Raw genomic sequence first — 16,289 nt, 5'->3', positions numbered from 1 at the left:
GGCATGATCCAAGGGCACAACATCACGGCATATAGGGATTGGAACCCAGGACCACTCCTCGGCAAAAACACCCTACCAAATTGTCAACAAAAAGTTTAGCATCTATGTTATGTTCTTAATGATATATGGATTTATCATTTCGAATTACGAACATGCTTGAGTTAGATCACTATTTAATTGTTTTAAACTATAACTATAAGATTGTAATGTTTTTAATCAAATCGATAATAAGAACTATTGACTGTTATGACACCATTTTATTGTAATGGAATCTGCAATTCAGCCTACGGGCTGCGAGAGATTCTTTGTTGCACAATAAACCATTCATCATCATCATCATCACCATTGTTCTGCCAGTGCTACTTATTATGATTCAGTAAGGACCACTGGGATTGAAACTGGGACTGTAGCTCTGGTCGTGTTTTTGCAGGGTCGTCGCTTCTTGACTTTCCTGTTTGGACTTCATCCAAACTTCACAGACAAGCTGCACAAAACCATCAAGAACCAGCTGCCAACAGCCTCCAAGTAAGTCCAGCCATGGGCAGAATGGATGAAAATTGATGTGCGCACAAATAGCACATTAGTCTTGAAAAAAGGGATGTCTTTTTTTGTATGTAAACAGTTTATCAGAATTATGTTCACTCAGACTGCGTTTTGACACATCTGATCATCACCTTGGCCAAGAAGGTTGTTTTCACAGAGCTTGTGTGTGTCATTCATTGTATGTCTGTCTGTTAACACAAGAATGACTTGAAGGTGTTGATGGTACAACACATGTGCCTCAAAATGATCAGATTTTAGACCCCCCAAGCATCTTGAAATGGTATTGCAGTGAAACTTCCAGTTTTGATATCTCATGTTATGGACATGCTATGATTTTTGAGTGATAAATATCTCTTATTGTTCACCTGCAGGGCCGTACAGAAGTACTATGGTGAAATCTACTTCAATGCTTGGAACATAGCCGAAGGCCTGTTCAAAGAAGTAAGCATGCACACTAAACATGTATGAGTAGGAGAATGTGTATTATCTGTACAAACTGTAATTGAGCAAAACAAGCTAGTCTACCTTGGTGGGACGGATCTAGATTTTTTTACAAGAAACTCTCCAGACAGACATTCTGTCTGTATTTTTAGTATGATACAAAAGTGTTCATTTCTGACAGTTATGATATGAATGCAATGCTTGATTTTACCTGCAGAAAATTGAGATATGTCTGCAAGACCTGATGTATCGTGCCATTCATGCTGATCGCTCCGGCCCCAAGTCTCTGGCTGACAACCTTCAACTGGTATGCTGACTTTTGTCCATCCAGAAAATCTGCTTTTCTAATCTACTTTTGACAAGCATCGGTCTAAATCATGTATTTTTTTGTTTACATATTCATACAGTTATGGATTGCTATAATGCAGCGTAAGGATCAATTTGGGTAAGGGAGTGAAGTCTACCAACCCTGATTGCGTTGTTTGTGTTTAGTTGAATAGAGATGTACTGGCATAGTCACAACTTGAACATCAGTGCAAGTGTTGTCAGCTCCAACTCTGAGGTCTGGCCAAAAACAATATTCCACCATTTTGGCTCTCTACCTACCTGCTGAAGAATGTACCAGTATTGTTAAAGGTTTGTTGTTCTGACCATGTGCCCTCCAGCTCCTGAGTTTTGTCCACCAACAGAAGCACAAGCCTGGAGTGGACGACATGCTCTACACTCTGTACAAACCAATCCTGTGGAGATCACTCAAGGTAAGGACTTTTTCTTGGTGCTTCATGAAGGTCTCAGAACTCCAGAGTTTTAAAAAATCATACAATTTTACAAATGGGGAATGTTTTTCTCCACATCCTCCAAAGATGATATTGATATGAGTTCTGATATGAGTATTGATATGAGTTCCAATTTTGGTAGGCTAAAAATTCAGGCTTTAGGTATCATGAAGTCTAAAGTCTCGATCAAAGTTTAGCCAAGTAGCAACTGAAAAAAAAGGATGAAGAACTATTGAATTTGAGTGAAAGCAATGAGATCCAACCTTTTGTTCCCTCCAGGTGGCTAACCCAGTCGTGCGCACTAACGCAGCTGTCCTGCTGGTAGATGCCTTCCCTCTACAGATCCCTGATGCACCTGTAGAGGAGAGGGACCAAAACATGCAGAAACAACTCGACATCCTCTGGGTAGGTAGCAGGGCTCTAGCCAGCTCGAACATGCTTGGTTCAAACATGCTTCTACCCTTTTTAATACATTTCTTACCGTTGTAACATATCATAATATAATATTATGATATAATATTCAATGCCATGCATTTAGGTCCGGACTCATTAGGTCCGGACCTGTACCTAAACCTCTGGATTCGAATCCGGACCTGTACCTAAACGTGGGTTTAGGTACGCATCCCTACACGCAGCAAATTTCCGTCAATTGACGGAAAAACGGACGCTGGCTAGAGCCCTGGTAGGTAGTCAATAGTGAGAGAACAGCTGAGAGATACCTGTACTGGATAGATCAACTTTGTTCAGTGTAACAGGATTTCGTAATGGTTTTAATCTCGTTTTACCATTGTGTTTGTGTTGAGTACATATTTACAGAGTTTTATTACATATCTGGAGCCCTTTTATGATTGAAATTTCCAGTAATGACAACTGCATTTACCAAATAGTTCTAATTCAGATAGGCAGAACATATTGTATAGTTAATTTGTTCCTTTACCAATGGATTTCTCTTGGCGTGTAATGAATTATGTATCCTCCTCCAGTCTTTGCTTGAAGACCCAGAGCCCATGCTGCGACTGATTGCCGTTCGCGGTGTTTGCCGAATCGTTGGCTTGTACTGGGAGCTCATCCCGGCCACTGTGGTGCAGGATTTCCTCAAGAGAGTCATAGATGACATGGCTAACGACTGTAACTCAGCAGATGTCAGGGCAGCTGTCTTCAAGGTAGGAATAAAAAGAGACAAAAAAACATCTATCCAGGCTTTTGTGACCACAAATGACCTAGTGGCATCCCTGGTCATTTAAAATTTTATGCTAGTTAGAGGATCTGCTCCCCAGGGTAAGGGCGGCTAGTGCGTCCAATTTCTTGTTATTTTAAAATTTAAGAAAAGCGCATGAAAGTAAGGCCTTACCTTGACGCATGCCTGGCTAAAAGCATGCATCTATGCTATTTGTAACAGACAGTTGAGGTGAACTATTAGGGTTAACGAAGACTGTGTCCCTCCACAGGGTATCATGTTTGTGCTGGAACAGTGTCCCCTGAGCCACCCCCTGCTCAAGACCATGCTGCCACGCCTGAGGAACCACATCCATGACAAGTCGGAGAAAGTGCGGCTGGCCTTCGCACAGCTCCTGTTGAAGATCAAGAGTGTTCGTGCCATCAAGGTCAGGGGCAAGTTTATGCTTGGTTCTCAAAGAGCATAAAAATGTATGTGTAAGATCATTTATTACATAAAATTAGCTACACTTCTTTGATGAGAAAACCAGTCAGTAGCATTCATATCTTTGAAGGAAAGCTCATCAGTGTTTAGTAGAACACATTATTAATGAAAAACACCAGTGGCACTGACAAAAGACACCGGATGGTTGTCTGAAACGTTTGACCATTTCCAATACCATATCTAGTTTCTTAAGTAGTAACTGCTTTTTTGGCGCACCTGGATGTCTAACCTTCATCGACGTACATAACGAAAAGTTTACACTGTTGATCATAGACCAAAATGTTTGTATGTTGTTGACCATAGTTCTGGGATGTGGTACCCCTAGACCACATCATGGCACGTATTGCTGTGGACAAGGTACAGACTGCAACCATCCTGGTCACTCTGCTTTTCAACTCCTTCGTGCCACTGCAAAAGGACAGCGCCAAAATCCTGGAAAGAGCGATCTACCTGATACAGGAAAACCCCCAGACAGCCCGGCGTTTCTTCCAGCTGGCACCCAACTGCATGGCCATTGGGGATACAGGTCAGTTGGCAGAAGAAAGTCTTTTGTTGGGAGGGTTTGTTATGGCTCAATATCATTCAATATACAATAATGGATGTGTGTACTAATGATGGGCATAGTCAAAGTCCTTCCAACACCAAATATGCTAATCTCCGTTTCTTTAGCCCTTGGACCACACAGCTCTACAACTACAGCCAGGAGCTAGTCCACTAGTACCACTGTTTATTCAACTTCCATACCTTTTTCTCAGCAAGTTTTGAGTGCTCAGCATAGAATGCAGTACTGTATGCACCAAATTTAAAAGTCTTTAAAACAGTGAATTTACCTGCTCTAATGTCTTCCATGTTTAATGTTGTTTGTTCTGTTTGATACAGTAAAGTACATGCTGTTGCTGTGTCATTATGTGTGGCAGCTGACCTTGAGAGCTCTCGCTACTGACCCAAACAACACAGAAGAAAGTCTGGAGGAGAAAGAAAACATCTCAGGTAATGTCAAACCTTTGACTGTTCCATACTTGGTGACCTTTCGGTTTAGATGTGGTTTGGCTAGAGAGTTGGGTAGACGAGAGGGGGTCAAATTACCTTCTGGAACTTCTTGGACCTCATAGTTATGATTTATGAATATTCATGAACTTATCATATTTGACAATCAATGTGTTATAGTTTTTAGCTAATTAGTGCCCACCTTAGAACAGACTTCAGAGATGTCAGCAAGTCACAAGCCTGTGGTTTTATGCAGATGAGGTGACCGCATTTGGTGTGACACTATGACATAGTTTTTAGCCAATCAGTGCCCACATTAGGACAAATTTCAGAGATGTCAGCAAATCATAAGCCTGTGTTTTCTGCAGATGAGGACCTGTCAGTGGCAGACACCAGCACCATGGCTGGACTTCTGGAGGCCATGGCCTTACTGTGGGCAGCCAGTACCAGAGAACTCTCACAGGTACACATACAGGATTGCACTCTGGTCTAATGTACAGTATGATAAATATAGAATACAACACGGTGTATTCCGTTGCACCCGAGGTACCAGCCCGACTGCGGGTCGGATCGCCCGAAGGCTGGAGGGTGATCCGACCCGCGGGAGGGCTGGGGCCGAGGGTGATGAGGAATACACTATGTTGTATTTTATTTATGTCATACCCACCTGAGAAAACCACTGTTTTGATGCGAAATGCGCCAGAAGTTGAACAAATTTGTTGCCCTTGAAAAAATAGCGTTGCAACAGTAATGTTCCAACGTCTGGCGCCGTACTCGGCCCACTCGAAACAGTTCGATTTATTCGAATGGAGCCCGTGTGATAAGCCCGGGCCGTACGGAAAGTTATCAGCCGGTCCGGAACACCCGTATCGAACGTTTTCGCGTCACAGGTATGACATAAGTTGTCAGTATTGGATACAATGGATTCATCTATGGTTGAAACACCAAAACACGACATAGAATCCCAAGCTGTGTTATAGAGTTTCATATTTTTGTATGTCATTAAGTTCTTTTCCATGCTTGGTTTACATTACCCATTCCATTTTAGTGTTACTGAATGTTCTGAGATGCAAACAGTTTGCTATAAACATACATGTATTTCATTACTTCATTGCAGCCTGGGAATGGTGAATGGAAACAGAAGCTCAGGAACAAGTTTGCCCGATGCCTGCCAGACTTCCTGAAGGTGTTCCATGTAAGTCCAGTACTCAAGATACTTTTTTTTTTAACCGGATAATGAGTGGGAGTGAGTGACATGCAAAACTGCATGTTTGCAAAGGTTTTGTACAATTTGAAAAATCTACATGCAAAATGATAAAAAGTCAGGAGTATTTTTCAGGCGAAAGTGAACGTTCAGGATATTACATGCAAATCTGTGTAGCACGTTTGTACATGTATTACAAGACCTGCTGATAGGAAATGTACTAGTAATCTATTGCATATGCACATAAACAACAGTTACTAACTTAGTAAAAAAAATGCAGCATCTCTGACCATTGCTGTGGTGTGAGAATGTGATACTAATAGTCTGAAATTTACTATATTTTTTATTACCCAGGATGCGCGCTGTCATCAAGCACTGGTTCAGCTAGCTTGTTTCCTCAAAGCTGATACTATTCCTACATTCAGGTAACTGGTACATAGCACTATACAGCGTAATAGCTGCAATGTGTAGCTAGGATTATTGTTGGAAGACAGACCAATAGTTTACAACAGTAATTCAAATATCTCTTGTCAGCTAGGAGGGTCATTTGTCCTCTGAAGCTTTTAATCATCAAACAAGTACATATAGATATAAAAGTACCATTACACTATTTGAAAATAATGCTTAATGGTCCTTAATTTAGTACGGTGGCCCCATACACAAAATTTACCAGCTAGAACCCTGGTCCTATGTCGTGTAACAGAGAAGTTTGCGCTAGATGCTTTTCAATGGCTCAGCACAGTATGCACACAGAAAATCCTACTTTTAGAAATTAATTATGTGATGTATGTAATAGCACATTCATGTATGTTAAAGTTGGTATTTATATGTTGACTTTCAGCTGTGGTGTGGTGTCCAAGCTAAAAGGGATGAGCTGGCCAACACCAGCCTTAGAGTTTGGGCCGCTGGTCAGCTGTCTGGCCAACTGGGGCCGGCTGGGGGATGTGCTGGAGCTGGTGACCGAGTGGCTGACCGTTGCACTGCATGGTCAGAAGGAGCAAGACGACATGGGTGACAGTGAGGTCAGCTCGATAATGCAAACATTTGTTTTCACTGCAAGTAGTTCATATACAGCTTCTGGAAATTTCAATGATGGTCCCATACAATTGTAAACATTTTGTTTCGTTTCTTCTAATACAAATGTACATGTATATGAAGAATCATGTCGTAAACTACAGCCAATGACTGAGTCGTAAACTACTGTCTATTGAGTGACTACTTTTAATTCCTGGACCACTGTAAGTAGACAAGATGTAGTCTTTCTATATACCTGTATATAAAGTATTCTGAATGGTCTTAAATCTTAAAGTAACTATGAAAGCGTGGCTACAAAGATGATCAATAGTGCTTTATCAAAATCTGACTATAATGACTTGATTGATCTTTGATTTTTTTACAAATTACCTACAATAAAAGTCCTTGTCATGTACTGTATTCAATGGCTAACTCTCACACCACAATACAGGAAAGCCAGAAAAAGGGTAAGAAGAAGAAGAGGGTGATGTTTGTGGACCCCCACCAGCCCCAGCCCATGCTGGCCCTGGACATGCTGGATTACATATTTGCAGAGTACCTGTGTCGGGAGTGTGCCCTGGACACGCACACGGAACAGCTGTCTGCAATCAGTGAGAAACTACAGGGGGTTATGGCAAGTGCAGGCGCTATTATTAACATTTTTAAATTTCTGTGTATTTGCTAGTATTTGTATCGGATTGCTAAGCTCATGTGTACACCTGGTCCCAATAGAAGTTCCTTCTTTTGTTGTTCGTGTAACTGACCAATCACCTCAAGGCATAATACATGACTTTAAGACGTCAAGTACAAGTTGCATAAGTCCAGACTGTAAGGTTTGATGGACCATTCAAACTGGAACATGCACCTCCTCTTAACTTGAATTGTAGTATGGTGAGATCTGTTACGTGCCTGGGGTGTGGCTGTCTTCAAACACAGGACTTAAATGTCCCATCCTGAGGACTGTAAGTCTTACGGGTAGCACGCAAGACAGTGTGCAACATCAATAGTTAGATTTACATGTAGATCGAACCTACAACCCACAAATAAGCATGGCATGGCTACAGTTGTTTAACGTGTGTAATCTGTTTTCCATTACGATGAGCAGACCTGTATTGAGGATCGTCTGGTGACAGGACGACCCTTGACCCATGAGCTTCTATCAGATGAGTTTCTGCTGAGGGCTTTGCAGTCCTATTGTCTTCTCCAAGTACATCTGCAACAGCAGGTAAAACTACTCTTAGTCTATAATGTACAACTGAAGACCTCAACTGGTAAATTATTGTACAAGTTGTATAGTTTGAATATACAAAAGTATTTTGAGCTCTGCAATGAAATTAAGTCCATTCTTCTGTGTACTTTGTGCATACTGACATGTACATGTAGTTTGTAATTTCTTTTTTGCTTGCCTTTAGAATGAGACACCTTCATGTGAGTTCTTCAGCCAGATATTAGACTGGGCAGACCAGAAGCTTGTTCCTTCTCTGAACCGTCCTGACAATGAGAACACCCAGGGTGCCACCAACACTGTATCTACAGGAGTGTTTGCTGTGAACACCATACAAGTAAGATACTGATACTGCACAATATCAATGATTATTGCCAATTGTAAGTCAACTTTTTGTAATACAACATTGTGGAAATGTGTCCAGTTTTCCAACAGTGATTTTCGAATTGAAAAAGTACATTATTGTACAATACACTACATTTGTGAAGATAATTCATCCAAGAAATTTAGTAATAGAGTATAGATCAATCTTTACTGCTGAATAGTAGTACAATGTTGAGCATACATCATCTTTCATCAGTGAAAAGAAATTTTGGAAAGACATGCACAGTAGTTTGACATTTTATATGTTGATCCCGTTATAATTGAATAGTTGAACAGTTGAAGTTGTTGTGTTTTCAGACTGTTCTGCAGGTAGCTGGTGACCTGGTCCTGCTGTGCTTGCTTTCTGATGAACAATGCTGTACTCTGCTGCAGCTGGCAGGAGTACTTCTCAGCACAGGTCAGTGGGGCACAGACAGTGTTTGAAACAGCTAATTTTCCATGTATGGCTCTTACATTTATCCCCCAACAGCATTGGCACAGAACCTCATTCTTTCTGTACTTGTTTGAAAAATGTTGTCTGACTTTGTGTACACTTCATGCTCATGTTTCTTGTTAAGTCCTGCATAATTTTTTTCTTTACATTTTCAAAAGTGTACATTATTGTGTGGTGTTGTAGACTCAGCTGCGGACCTCCTGACGCCTGTATGCATGCTGACTTGTCGTGTTGTGGACGTGACGGCAGTCTCCCCACAGGACAACAGGATGCAGGAGCTGGTGCCCCGTGTGTTGGAGAGCATCATTCAGACACAGGTGTACCTCGTACGCAGGCAGAAGGATGCTGCCAGACAGGTTAGACCTTATGTGCTGGACTAGTTAGCAAGAAATACGATCATGTTAAGTTATTTGCATAACCGCTTCATCCTTGTATACAAGGATGAAGCGTTGTTGTTGAAAAATGTATGTCAAGCAAAAGCCCTGTCGGACTGGCCTGTGATCAGTCCTTGCTGCATAGGATCAGCCAATCAGATACTACCCCTCCTGTTGCTGAAGGTGACAATGTGATTGGCTGGTAACTTTCATCCAGCAACAAGGGTGCTAGTATCTGATTGGCCAATGCTAATGCTGTGAGAGGCACAGATCAGAAAATCAATTTTTTTCTAATAAAATGTTACCTAATCTGCCGTCGTTTGATACATTGCTATTGTGCAAGCAAAAGAAAACACTCCTTAAATCAATGACGAACAATCCAGACTACACACAAAAAATGTATTCCTTGGTTAAACCTTGGTGTATTTTGTTTTGTTTAACCCTTCCAAACGACGTCCAGAGGCTACAGGATACAAAAGCTGCCTTTCAAACCATCGTCCGTGCCCATGTGAACCGCCGCTCCGCCAACCAGAACCTGAGCCATGACTTCATGGCCACCATCATGACTGCAGTAGTGGCAGAAATGACGAGCGCGGTGCGGAAGGGTGCAGAGTTTGGGACATGTGACCGTATCTCTGACCTGCCCACATTGTCAGCATTCCTCCTGTCCACTGTCAACATCAATGCTGCCTCAGCTCAGTAAGTGTTGAGTCCTTCCTACACCAAATGGTGTATAGGGCAGCACCCATCTCCATTTCTACAGCCCTATGCCACACAGATGTAAAAGTATTACAGCAGGGGGGTAGCTACTGGATATGGTGTGCTCAACACTTTTTGCTATTTTTTCCTCCCAGAATGTTGCATTCTCAGTTTCAGCTTTATCGGAAATTGCCTTGTTGCCCTCGAATTAAAAACAAAATTGAAAGTACAAGTATTAAGATTCATAAAAAGTAGATTTGCAGTAATTGTGCTGTTTTGCAAAATTTCCAACAGACCTCACAACTTCAGGGGACAAATTGGCACCGACGTGCCTGAGTTTATGCCACTTTGCAAATGCCTTTCACAATTTAGCACAGTCCAGTGAGATACCAGTATACCTTCTGAACAGGATAGTTTAAAGAAATGATAGATTAATGAAATGATCATAACAGAAAATAATGCTGTTTCACACTGTTTTCTCCAGACTCTTTGTGGAGGAGTTGAGCCACTGTGCAGAGTCAGGCGCACTCCAGGGCCTGCCTGGACACTGTGCAGCCTTGCTCATCCTGCACACACTACAGAAAGGTTGGAAAGACTTCATAACTTTGTTTATGTCAAGATTCAGGAGGAAAGTTTGATGTGCTTGAAATACCTACCTGGGATTTGCAGAGAAATATTTGAGATTCAAAAAAATCTATCAACAAAACACATGACTTGTGCAATCTCTCTTATTGAGAGAGAATTGAAAAATATTTCATATCCTGAAAATCTAGCATGTATGATTGTGATAAGTTCATTAACCTTAGTGGCCAATCTTACACCTCAACTTAGTTACACCAATGTAAAACTCAGTCATTTTGTAACCTTAGCAGTGGTTGGCTGATCTCAGTTTCTCGCCCATACACACTTTGGTCATATTGTTAGCCATGCATATGGTTAGCTATTATTCAGTCATTACAGCTCATTTCAGTATCAACCATACAAATTTTTAGTCACAAACAAATGTGAGCTGTTCAGCCAGTTAAGAGAAAGGAGAAGTGTGATTGGCTTGTCACATGTCTGAAGTCCTGTACTGTTGTTGTAGATGGCTGGAGAGCAGGTAGACTGAAGGAGTGTGCTGATGTGGTGAAACAACAGGCCCAGAACCTGGCAGGGGAGGAACAGGAGGGAGAGGACAGTGCTAAAAGGTATATATCTACAATTCAACTGTACTTTCACATTCAGAGGCAACATCTCTGAACAATTAATACTTAAACATGTAGATGTCTTTTATCAACAAAGTCCTTATTTCATCTTCAGTACAATGAATTGTCAGACCTCAAACTTCTAGTATATATTTGAACACCTTCTTTTTTCTTATATTTCAGGAAGTTGTTTGAAGAAGTCAAAAACCTGGCAGCAAAGATTCAGAACTGAATATGCTAAGATCTGGGTTACCTTGTATATATAATATCATTATTATTCAGTTGTCAAAAGGCAAAGGGGCCTGTCTTGAGGAAAACAATGCTGACGTGTGCCTTTGTGTCCTTAAAACACAGGTGTCAGATTTATTAGACCAAGCTGTTAGTGTCAGAAGCTCAGAACCATTATGTTAAATCTTATTCCATTCTATTGTGGTGTATGAATTTTGTAAGTTTTATAGACCTATAAGAGTACAACTACAAGGATGAAGATAACACAAGATATGATTTCAGATACATACAGGTAATAGTCACCATATATTTTATTACGCATTCAACATTAATTCTAATCCTAGCTTTGTACTTCTATATTTGTATTGAGTATTGTGTAGATTGGTCAAGGCTGCCTACAACGTATTATGTATTCCTGAAGTAAAGATGATGAAAAATAACTGCTTGTTTGTTTGTTTGTTTGTTGACTTCGTAAGTCCAACTTAAGAAATATCGGCTCATTTCTTGTTGTAATAATCCCATTAACTCTATACATATAACGGCCATGTATATATATGAAAACGTTTTTATATCAGTGATAGGTCAGGGTATTCTAGTTTTACATTCTTAAGAACGCAAACACGAGTACACAAACAGGTGTACAAATATCAAACCAAACTCTAACAGCAATAACTAATATTTCAAAACCCACAATCATACAACATTCACATTTATGGCAAGCACAAGCAATGGGGGTCCAGTTTTCTCCACTGGAGAAACATTAATTCAAAATTGAAAAAAGAAAAGAACAAAAAATGTAAAGAAAGGTTTGTTAGAATTCATCTGAGTCATGCCCCGCTGGTAAATCCACCATAGTGATGCCGGCTTTCTTCTCCCCACACTGAGAGATGATGACGTTAGTCTTGGGGCGCTCTCTGTCATCAAGGTCCATGTTTCCAATGTGGCGTATGATGTCCTGGGGAAGGGCAAAGAGTAAAAATTAGTTAAGGTAACGTTAGAATGCCCACGCACTTTTTGGTGTATAGGGCAATGCCCATCTATGTTTCAATAGCAGTTTGGCCACATGATTGTGCGAGCACTACAGCAGGGGGTCATTCCACGCTACCAATATACTTTTTTCTCATAAGTGCTGGCCTTGTAAGTGCTTGGTGATGAGCAGAAAAAAGCACAGTGTACTATTTTTGTAAGTCTTTAGTATCACCCAAGTTGGCAACTGGAATAATGAACGGTGACTTTGTCTTTGATTGACAGGAATTTTTTCTAGAAAGGCTTTTTGTTGACGTCCTAATGACTTAGCTTAAAATCTTTCAGGCAACCATGTTGGAGAACAGTAGCTATGTGTCATAGATTATACTGTACCCCAAGACGGTGCCAATGGAGTCATAAAAACTCTGCATTCATCCCTAGAGACAATGGTGTGTCCACTTACCATCCCCTCCAACACCTTTCCAAACACCACATGTTTATTGTCCAGCCAGTGACAGTTGGTTAATGTGATGAAGAACTGGGACTGGTTGGTGTCTGGTTCTTCAGCGTTTGCCATGCTGACCCACCCCTCACCCCAGTGCTTCAGCTGGAAGTTTTCGTCTTGAAACGTTTTTCCAAAGGCACTGGTTCCTACCACCAAAGTAAGGGGAGTACAGAATGTAGTTACATGTACACTGATTTTGATAATACTAGTAATCAAGAGGATAAGCAAGACATGCTATTTGCCATTTTGGTGTTCATTACATCCTGGTATTGTGCCATTCTTGCAACAAATTCGTTAACAAGTCAATACCACCTCGATTTGTTTTCTTCATTCTTGAGATTTTAATTCAAAGAAATTGGCATATCAACTGAAAGGATGACATAAAAAGAGCAGGGGGCAGATTTGTGCCTCGGTGCACAAAGTTTTAGGAACTTAATGTACTCATACCAAAGTCTTCATTTTAGCTTATTGATAAGTATGCCTGACAATCAATGACTATTTGATGTAGCATACACATGCCCCATATGACCAGCTTTGTCCAAAGTAATCCACAAGAATTCAAAGCCCTCGAAAGAAATCCCCACAAGTGTGGGCAGTCATCTTCACCATAGCAAAGGTGAAGCAAAGTCCTTTTTCAAGTAGATAGAAGAAGCACAATGTGGCTCCGCTACTGACAAGTACTGGCCAAATACTGGGTCACTCCTACTATTCTCAATAAACTTGGGTTCTTCTCCATGTAGAGGCTTGACGCAAGTTGCACTATAAACACAAATAGTCGGCATCCTTCAGTCTCGTAAGCCTATCAACACAAATACATGTTTTGTAAATCTCTTACCGCCAGTTCCGTCCTTGTGGACCACGTCGCCGCCCTGGATGAAGTAACCCTTGACTACCCGGTGGAACGGTGTGCCGACATAGCTGTGCAGTTTTTCTCCCTAAAATGTACAAATATCTATGGGAAAACATACACAACGACGACTGTAATAAGGTAAGGCGGCCGGCCTCAGTCTGATTGGCGTTATGGTGTTTTAGTTTCGGCTTCGTCACCGCCAGCGTTTTCGGGTCGGACCAGCACACGGCATGACACCTGCAAAGGTCCTCCATACACGTGGACATTGGCTTTGCGTCACCTACCAAAATGACCTCTGCCACCTCACCGTGCCCAAGCAGTGCTTGAACCTCCGCCCTCTGGATACACGGAATTCGACAGAAATTTGGATATACTCAATATTCTAGTGCTATAAAACCTACATGTATTTCGTATATATCGCATTATGAAGTGCACCTTCATGCATTGACCAAGGATAATGTCCTTAAAGTACTGGCGTTTCTTTTTATCTCAAATACCAAGCCATGAAAAATGTCTCTTACCAAGCATAGGATTCGGAAGTTCTCCACAGTCAGAGGAACCACCCTACCGAAGAGCCCGATCACGACCTGCCCGATGTTGAATCCGCCTATGTCTATATCCATGTATATCTGTAACGGAGGAACACGACGGGTTGAAAATTGCACAACCGGTAACCGGCAACCATGTATGCTGATTCATATTAATCATTCTATTCACAACTCAAGATACCCCAAATACAGTGTAATATCCTTGTTGCGTAATCTCCGAGAAGCTTATTACATTCACGAACGTCGTGTTTCCTCGATTTTGTTAACTTTTCACAACATCGTTGATTTCTGCTACCTTTTTCAAGTAGTTAAAACTTATCGCTTCTCGGAGTAGAACTATTGGACGTTATATATTGTAAAGATGACATTGCGTTCGGAACGGAACGTTAAGCTTTGTTGGTCTTTGTTGACGTTGTCATAGTGTGTGAGGTGACGGATTCGTCGGTACATGTCACCTGCATCCGGGACCCTATCTGTTGATCAGTATATTAGTGGGTTCAACAGAATACGGTGAACCAAACTGTAGTCCTGAAGACTTCCATACTCAATAATCAATTGTAGAATACCCAAACTTCGAGACAACCTGGCTTCCACAAATAAATGAAGCTGTATTAAGGAACGTCCAGTGAACTCCAAATAACATAACCTGATTTTTTTCACAAATGGGAAATGTCCGTTCTTCAACAATATATTCCTTGGACGCTTCTTATGAGAATTTTTAACTTTTGTTGATCGGAATCAATCAGGAGGATTTCTGTGCTTGACTTTTTTAATCAACCTCACGTAATTGCTCACACACGTACGTGAAAGTGTTAACACATATCAACAAACTATTTCATCTCGTGAGTACTTATTACTTAGATCAGGATCCATTTGTACATGTATTTTCAACGTATATCTGTGTCAGTTAATTTTTTAATGATTGCGTGGGTCTTAACATCAAGTACTATGCATTTTGTAAAGTTGGGACAACTCAGACATCAATTAACAGTTAGACCCAACAGAAACTTTTGAGTGGTAAAATTACTCCAAAACATCCACCCGGATATCTGCATAGTCATTGAAAGAGTATGCACTTGGTTTTGGCAAACTTTCAGTCAAATTTGCCAATGTGGAACTTGACAAATGCATGCAGGGTAGTTCGTGAAATCAAAACCTGAGAGGGTTTTTGGTTGCTGTTTGGTAAAGTATGCTGATGACTGGAAATAACCTTTTAAGGATATCCACAAAGTGGAAAAACATGACATCCGCTCTTCAGCATTGTCTATCGTTAAGGTGCTCTTTACTTGCTCTTTGTGTGTTTTTCACACCTGATGACGAAAACTCGACAAAGATAATGTTGCACTGCACTCAGTTTACAACTCAGGCTCACAACGCCACTTGCCACTCAATAAGTTATCCTAGGAATGACAGGCACAACATATTGTCATATTATAAATAGTGCTAGACTATAGAGTGCGCCCGATCTTACCTGTTTGGTGACCAGTAGCTTGCCGCCGAACATACTGGGCGGTTTTACCGACGCCGCGCCGACTACGAAGGCAAGGAGGGACAGAATCTTCAGGAGGTCCTTCATGGTGCCCAGGTGAGTGTGAGTGACGGTACGGTACCCTGGGTCACACGTGGCCGTGAAACACGCACACATCCCGGACATCCGGCTACACGTACAGACAGGTGGTTGGGTGATAACAATGATGCGTCAGACAGGAGTGATGGTTCCCAGAGGTTTTCTGAAGCACGGATGTATTGCTTTACTCTAGATAACGCAATGAACATCGGTCGTTGCAACCGCTTTCTAACGTAACATCTCTTGACGTCAAATCCCTATCTACTCAGTGAGTCAATTACTTGGTATACGATCAGCCCCTGGTATGTTGATGGAACTTGACAACAGTACTTTTGAATCGACCGTCTGTACTACTGCATTCTTCGGCAGTTTCCAATGACCAATCACGTCATATTAGGCCACGCAGCTAGTTTTGACGACTATTTAAAGTGTATAGCCAATTCGTGCCACTTTCGTACCTCAAAAGAATTCAGGCGGACAATACGAAAATAAGCCCGCCTCACATCTGCTTGATGAATGGCATCTCTGCGAATCAGAAGGGGCAGGCCAATAGGAGCATAGGGGTGAAAATCCTAGAAAATGTTAGCGAACAAAAATTGAAATCATTGTTTACTCAAGAAATATGAGAGAAAAAAATTGAGAAAAATCAAATTGAAAGCCTTTGCATCTGCATCTTCACTGTACAATATTCTTTATTTGGT

General features: G+C 41.2%; 2 protein-coding genes across 2 annotated transcripts in view; one reads left to right on the top strand and one right to left on the bottom strand.

Moving 5' to 3' along the window:
* Positions 1 to 11,573, top strand: part of LOC118412278 (condensin-2 complex subunit G2-like) — a 19,470-nt gene extending 7,897 nt beyond the window's left edge. Inside the window, exons 8-29 of the mRNA XM_035815037.1 lie at positions 431 to 525; positions 915 to 984; positions 1,202 to 1,291; positions 1,650 to 1,742; positions 2,040 to 2,165; positions 2,744 to 2,923; positions 3,209 to 3,364; positions 3,724 to 3,946; positions 4,300 to 4,410; positions 4,776 to 4,870; positions 5,525 to 5,602; positions 5,966 to 6,036; positions 6,453 to 6,633; positions 7,077 to 7,259; positions 7,731 to 7,850; positions 8,038 to 8,187; positions 8,532 to 8,631; positions 8,851 to 9,023; positions 9,502 to 9,740; positions 10,225 to 10,325; positions 10,825 to 10,927; positions 11,108 to 11,573. Coding sequence (XP_035670930.1) covers positions 431 to 525; positions 915 to 984; positions 1,202 to 1,291; positions 1,650 to 1,742; positions 2,040 to 2,165; positions 2,744 to 2,923; positions 3,209 to 3,364; positions 3,724 to 3,946; positions 4,300 to 4,410; positions 4,776 to 4,870; positions 5,525 to 5,602; positions 5,966 to 6,036; positions 6,453 to 6,633; positions 7,077 to 7,259; positions 7,731 to 7,850; positions 8,038 to 8,187; positions 8,532 to 8,631; positions 8,851 to 9,023; positions 9,502 to 9,740; positions 10,225 to 10,325; positions 10,825 to 10,927; positions 11,108 to 11,156 — 2,787 coding nt within the window. The 3' untranslated portion in view covers positions 11,157 to 11,573. The remainder of the gene's footprint in view (positions 1 to 430; positions 526 to 914; positions 985 to 1,201; positions 1,292 to 1,649; positions 1,743 to 2,039; positions 2,166 to 2,743; positions 2,924 to 3,208; positions 3,365 to 3,723; positions 3,947 to 4,299; positions 4,411 to 4,775; positions 4,871 to 5,524; positions 5,603 to 5,965; positions 6,037 to 6,452; positions 6,634 to 7,076; positions 7,260 to 7,730; positions 7,851 to 8,037; positions 8,188 to 8,531; positions 8,632 to 8,850; positions 9,024 to 9,501; positions 9,741 to 10,224; positions 10,326 to 10,824; positions 10,928 to 11,107) is intronic.
* Positions 11,446 to 16,109, bottom strand: LOC118412310 (putative peptidyl-prolyl cis-trans isomerase). Its single transcript, XM_035815104.1, has 6 exons — positions 16,047 to 16,109; positions 15,493 to 15,679; positions 13,995 to 14,102; positions 13,459 to 13,558; positions 12,582 to 12,769; positions 11,446 to 12,107 (listed from the first exon to the last, which is right to left on the bottom strand). Exons 2-6 carry the CDS (start codon positions 15,673 to 15,675, stop codon positions 11,964 to 11,966), a joined length of 723 nt encoding a protein of 240 aa, XP_035670997.1. The 5' UTR covers positions 15,676 to 15,679; positions 16,047 to 16,109; the 3' UTR covers positions 11,446 to 11,963.
* Positions 16,110 to 16,289: the final 180 nt, after the last annotated feature.

The sequence above is a fragment of the Branchiostoma floridae genome, chromosome 3, assembly GCF_000003815.2.
Source record: "Branchiostoma floridae strain S238N-H82 chromosome 3, Bfl_VNyyK, whole genome shotgun sequence".
NCBI classification, from domain to species: Eukaryota; Metazoa; Chordata; class Leptocardii; order Amphioxiformes; family Branchiostomatidae; genus Branchiostoma; species Branchiostoma floridae.
The sequence above is the reverse complement of the archived record's forward strand: the minus strand, read 5'-3'. Positions and strand labels throughout refer to the sequence as shown.

What these genes read in the sequence shown, in the direction of transcription:
- LOC118412310 (XM_035815104.1), bottom strand. Translation starts at nt 15,675, where the DNA reads ATGTCCGGGATGTGTGCGTGTTTCACGGCCACGTGTGACCCAGGGTAC. An exon ending in ACTTCCGAATCCTATGCTTG is followed by an intron (nt 13,559 to 13,994) that starts GTAAGAGACATT and finishes TGTACATTTTAG; the next exon opens with GGAGAAAAACTGCACAGCTA. An exon ending in CCACAAGGACGGAACTGGCG is followed by an intron (nt 12,770 to 13,458) that starts GTAAGAGATTTA and finishes CTTTGGTGGTAG; the next exon opens with GAACCAGTGCCTTTGGAAAA.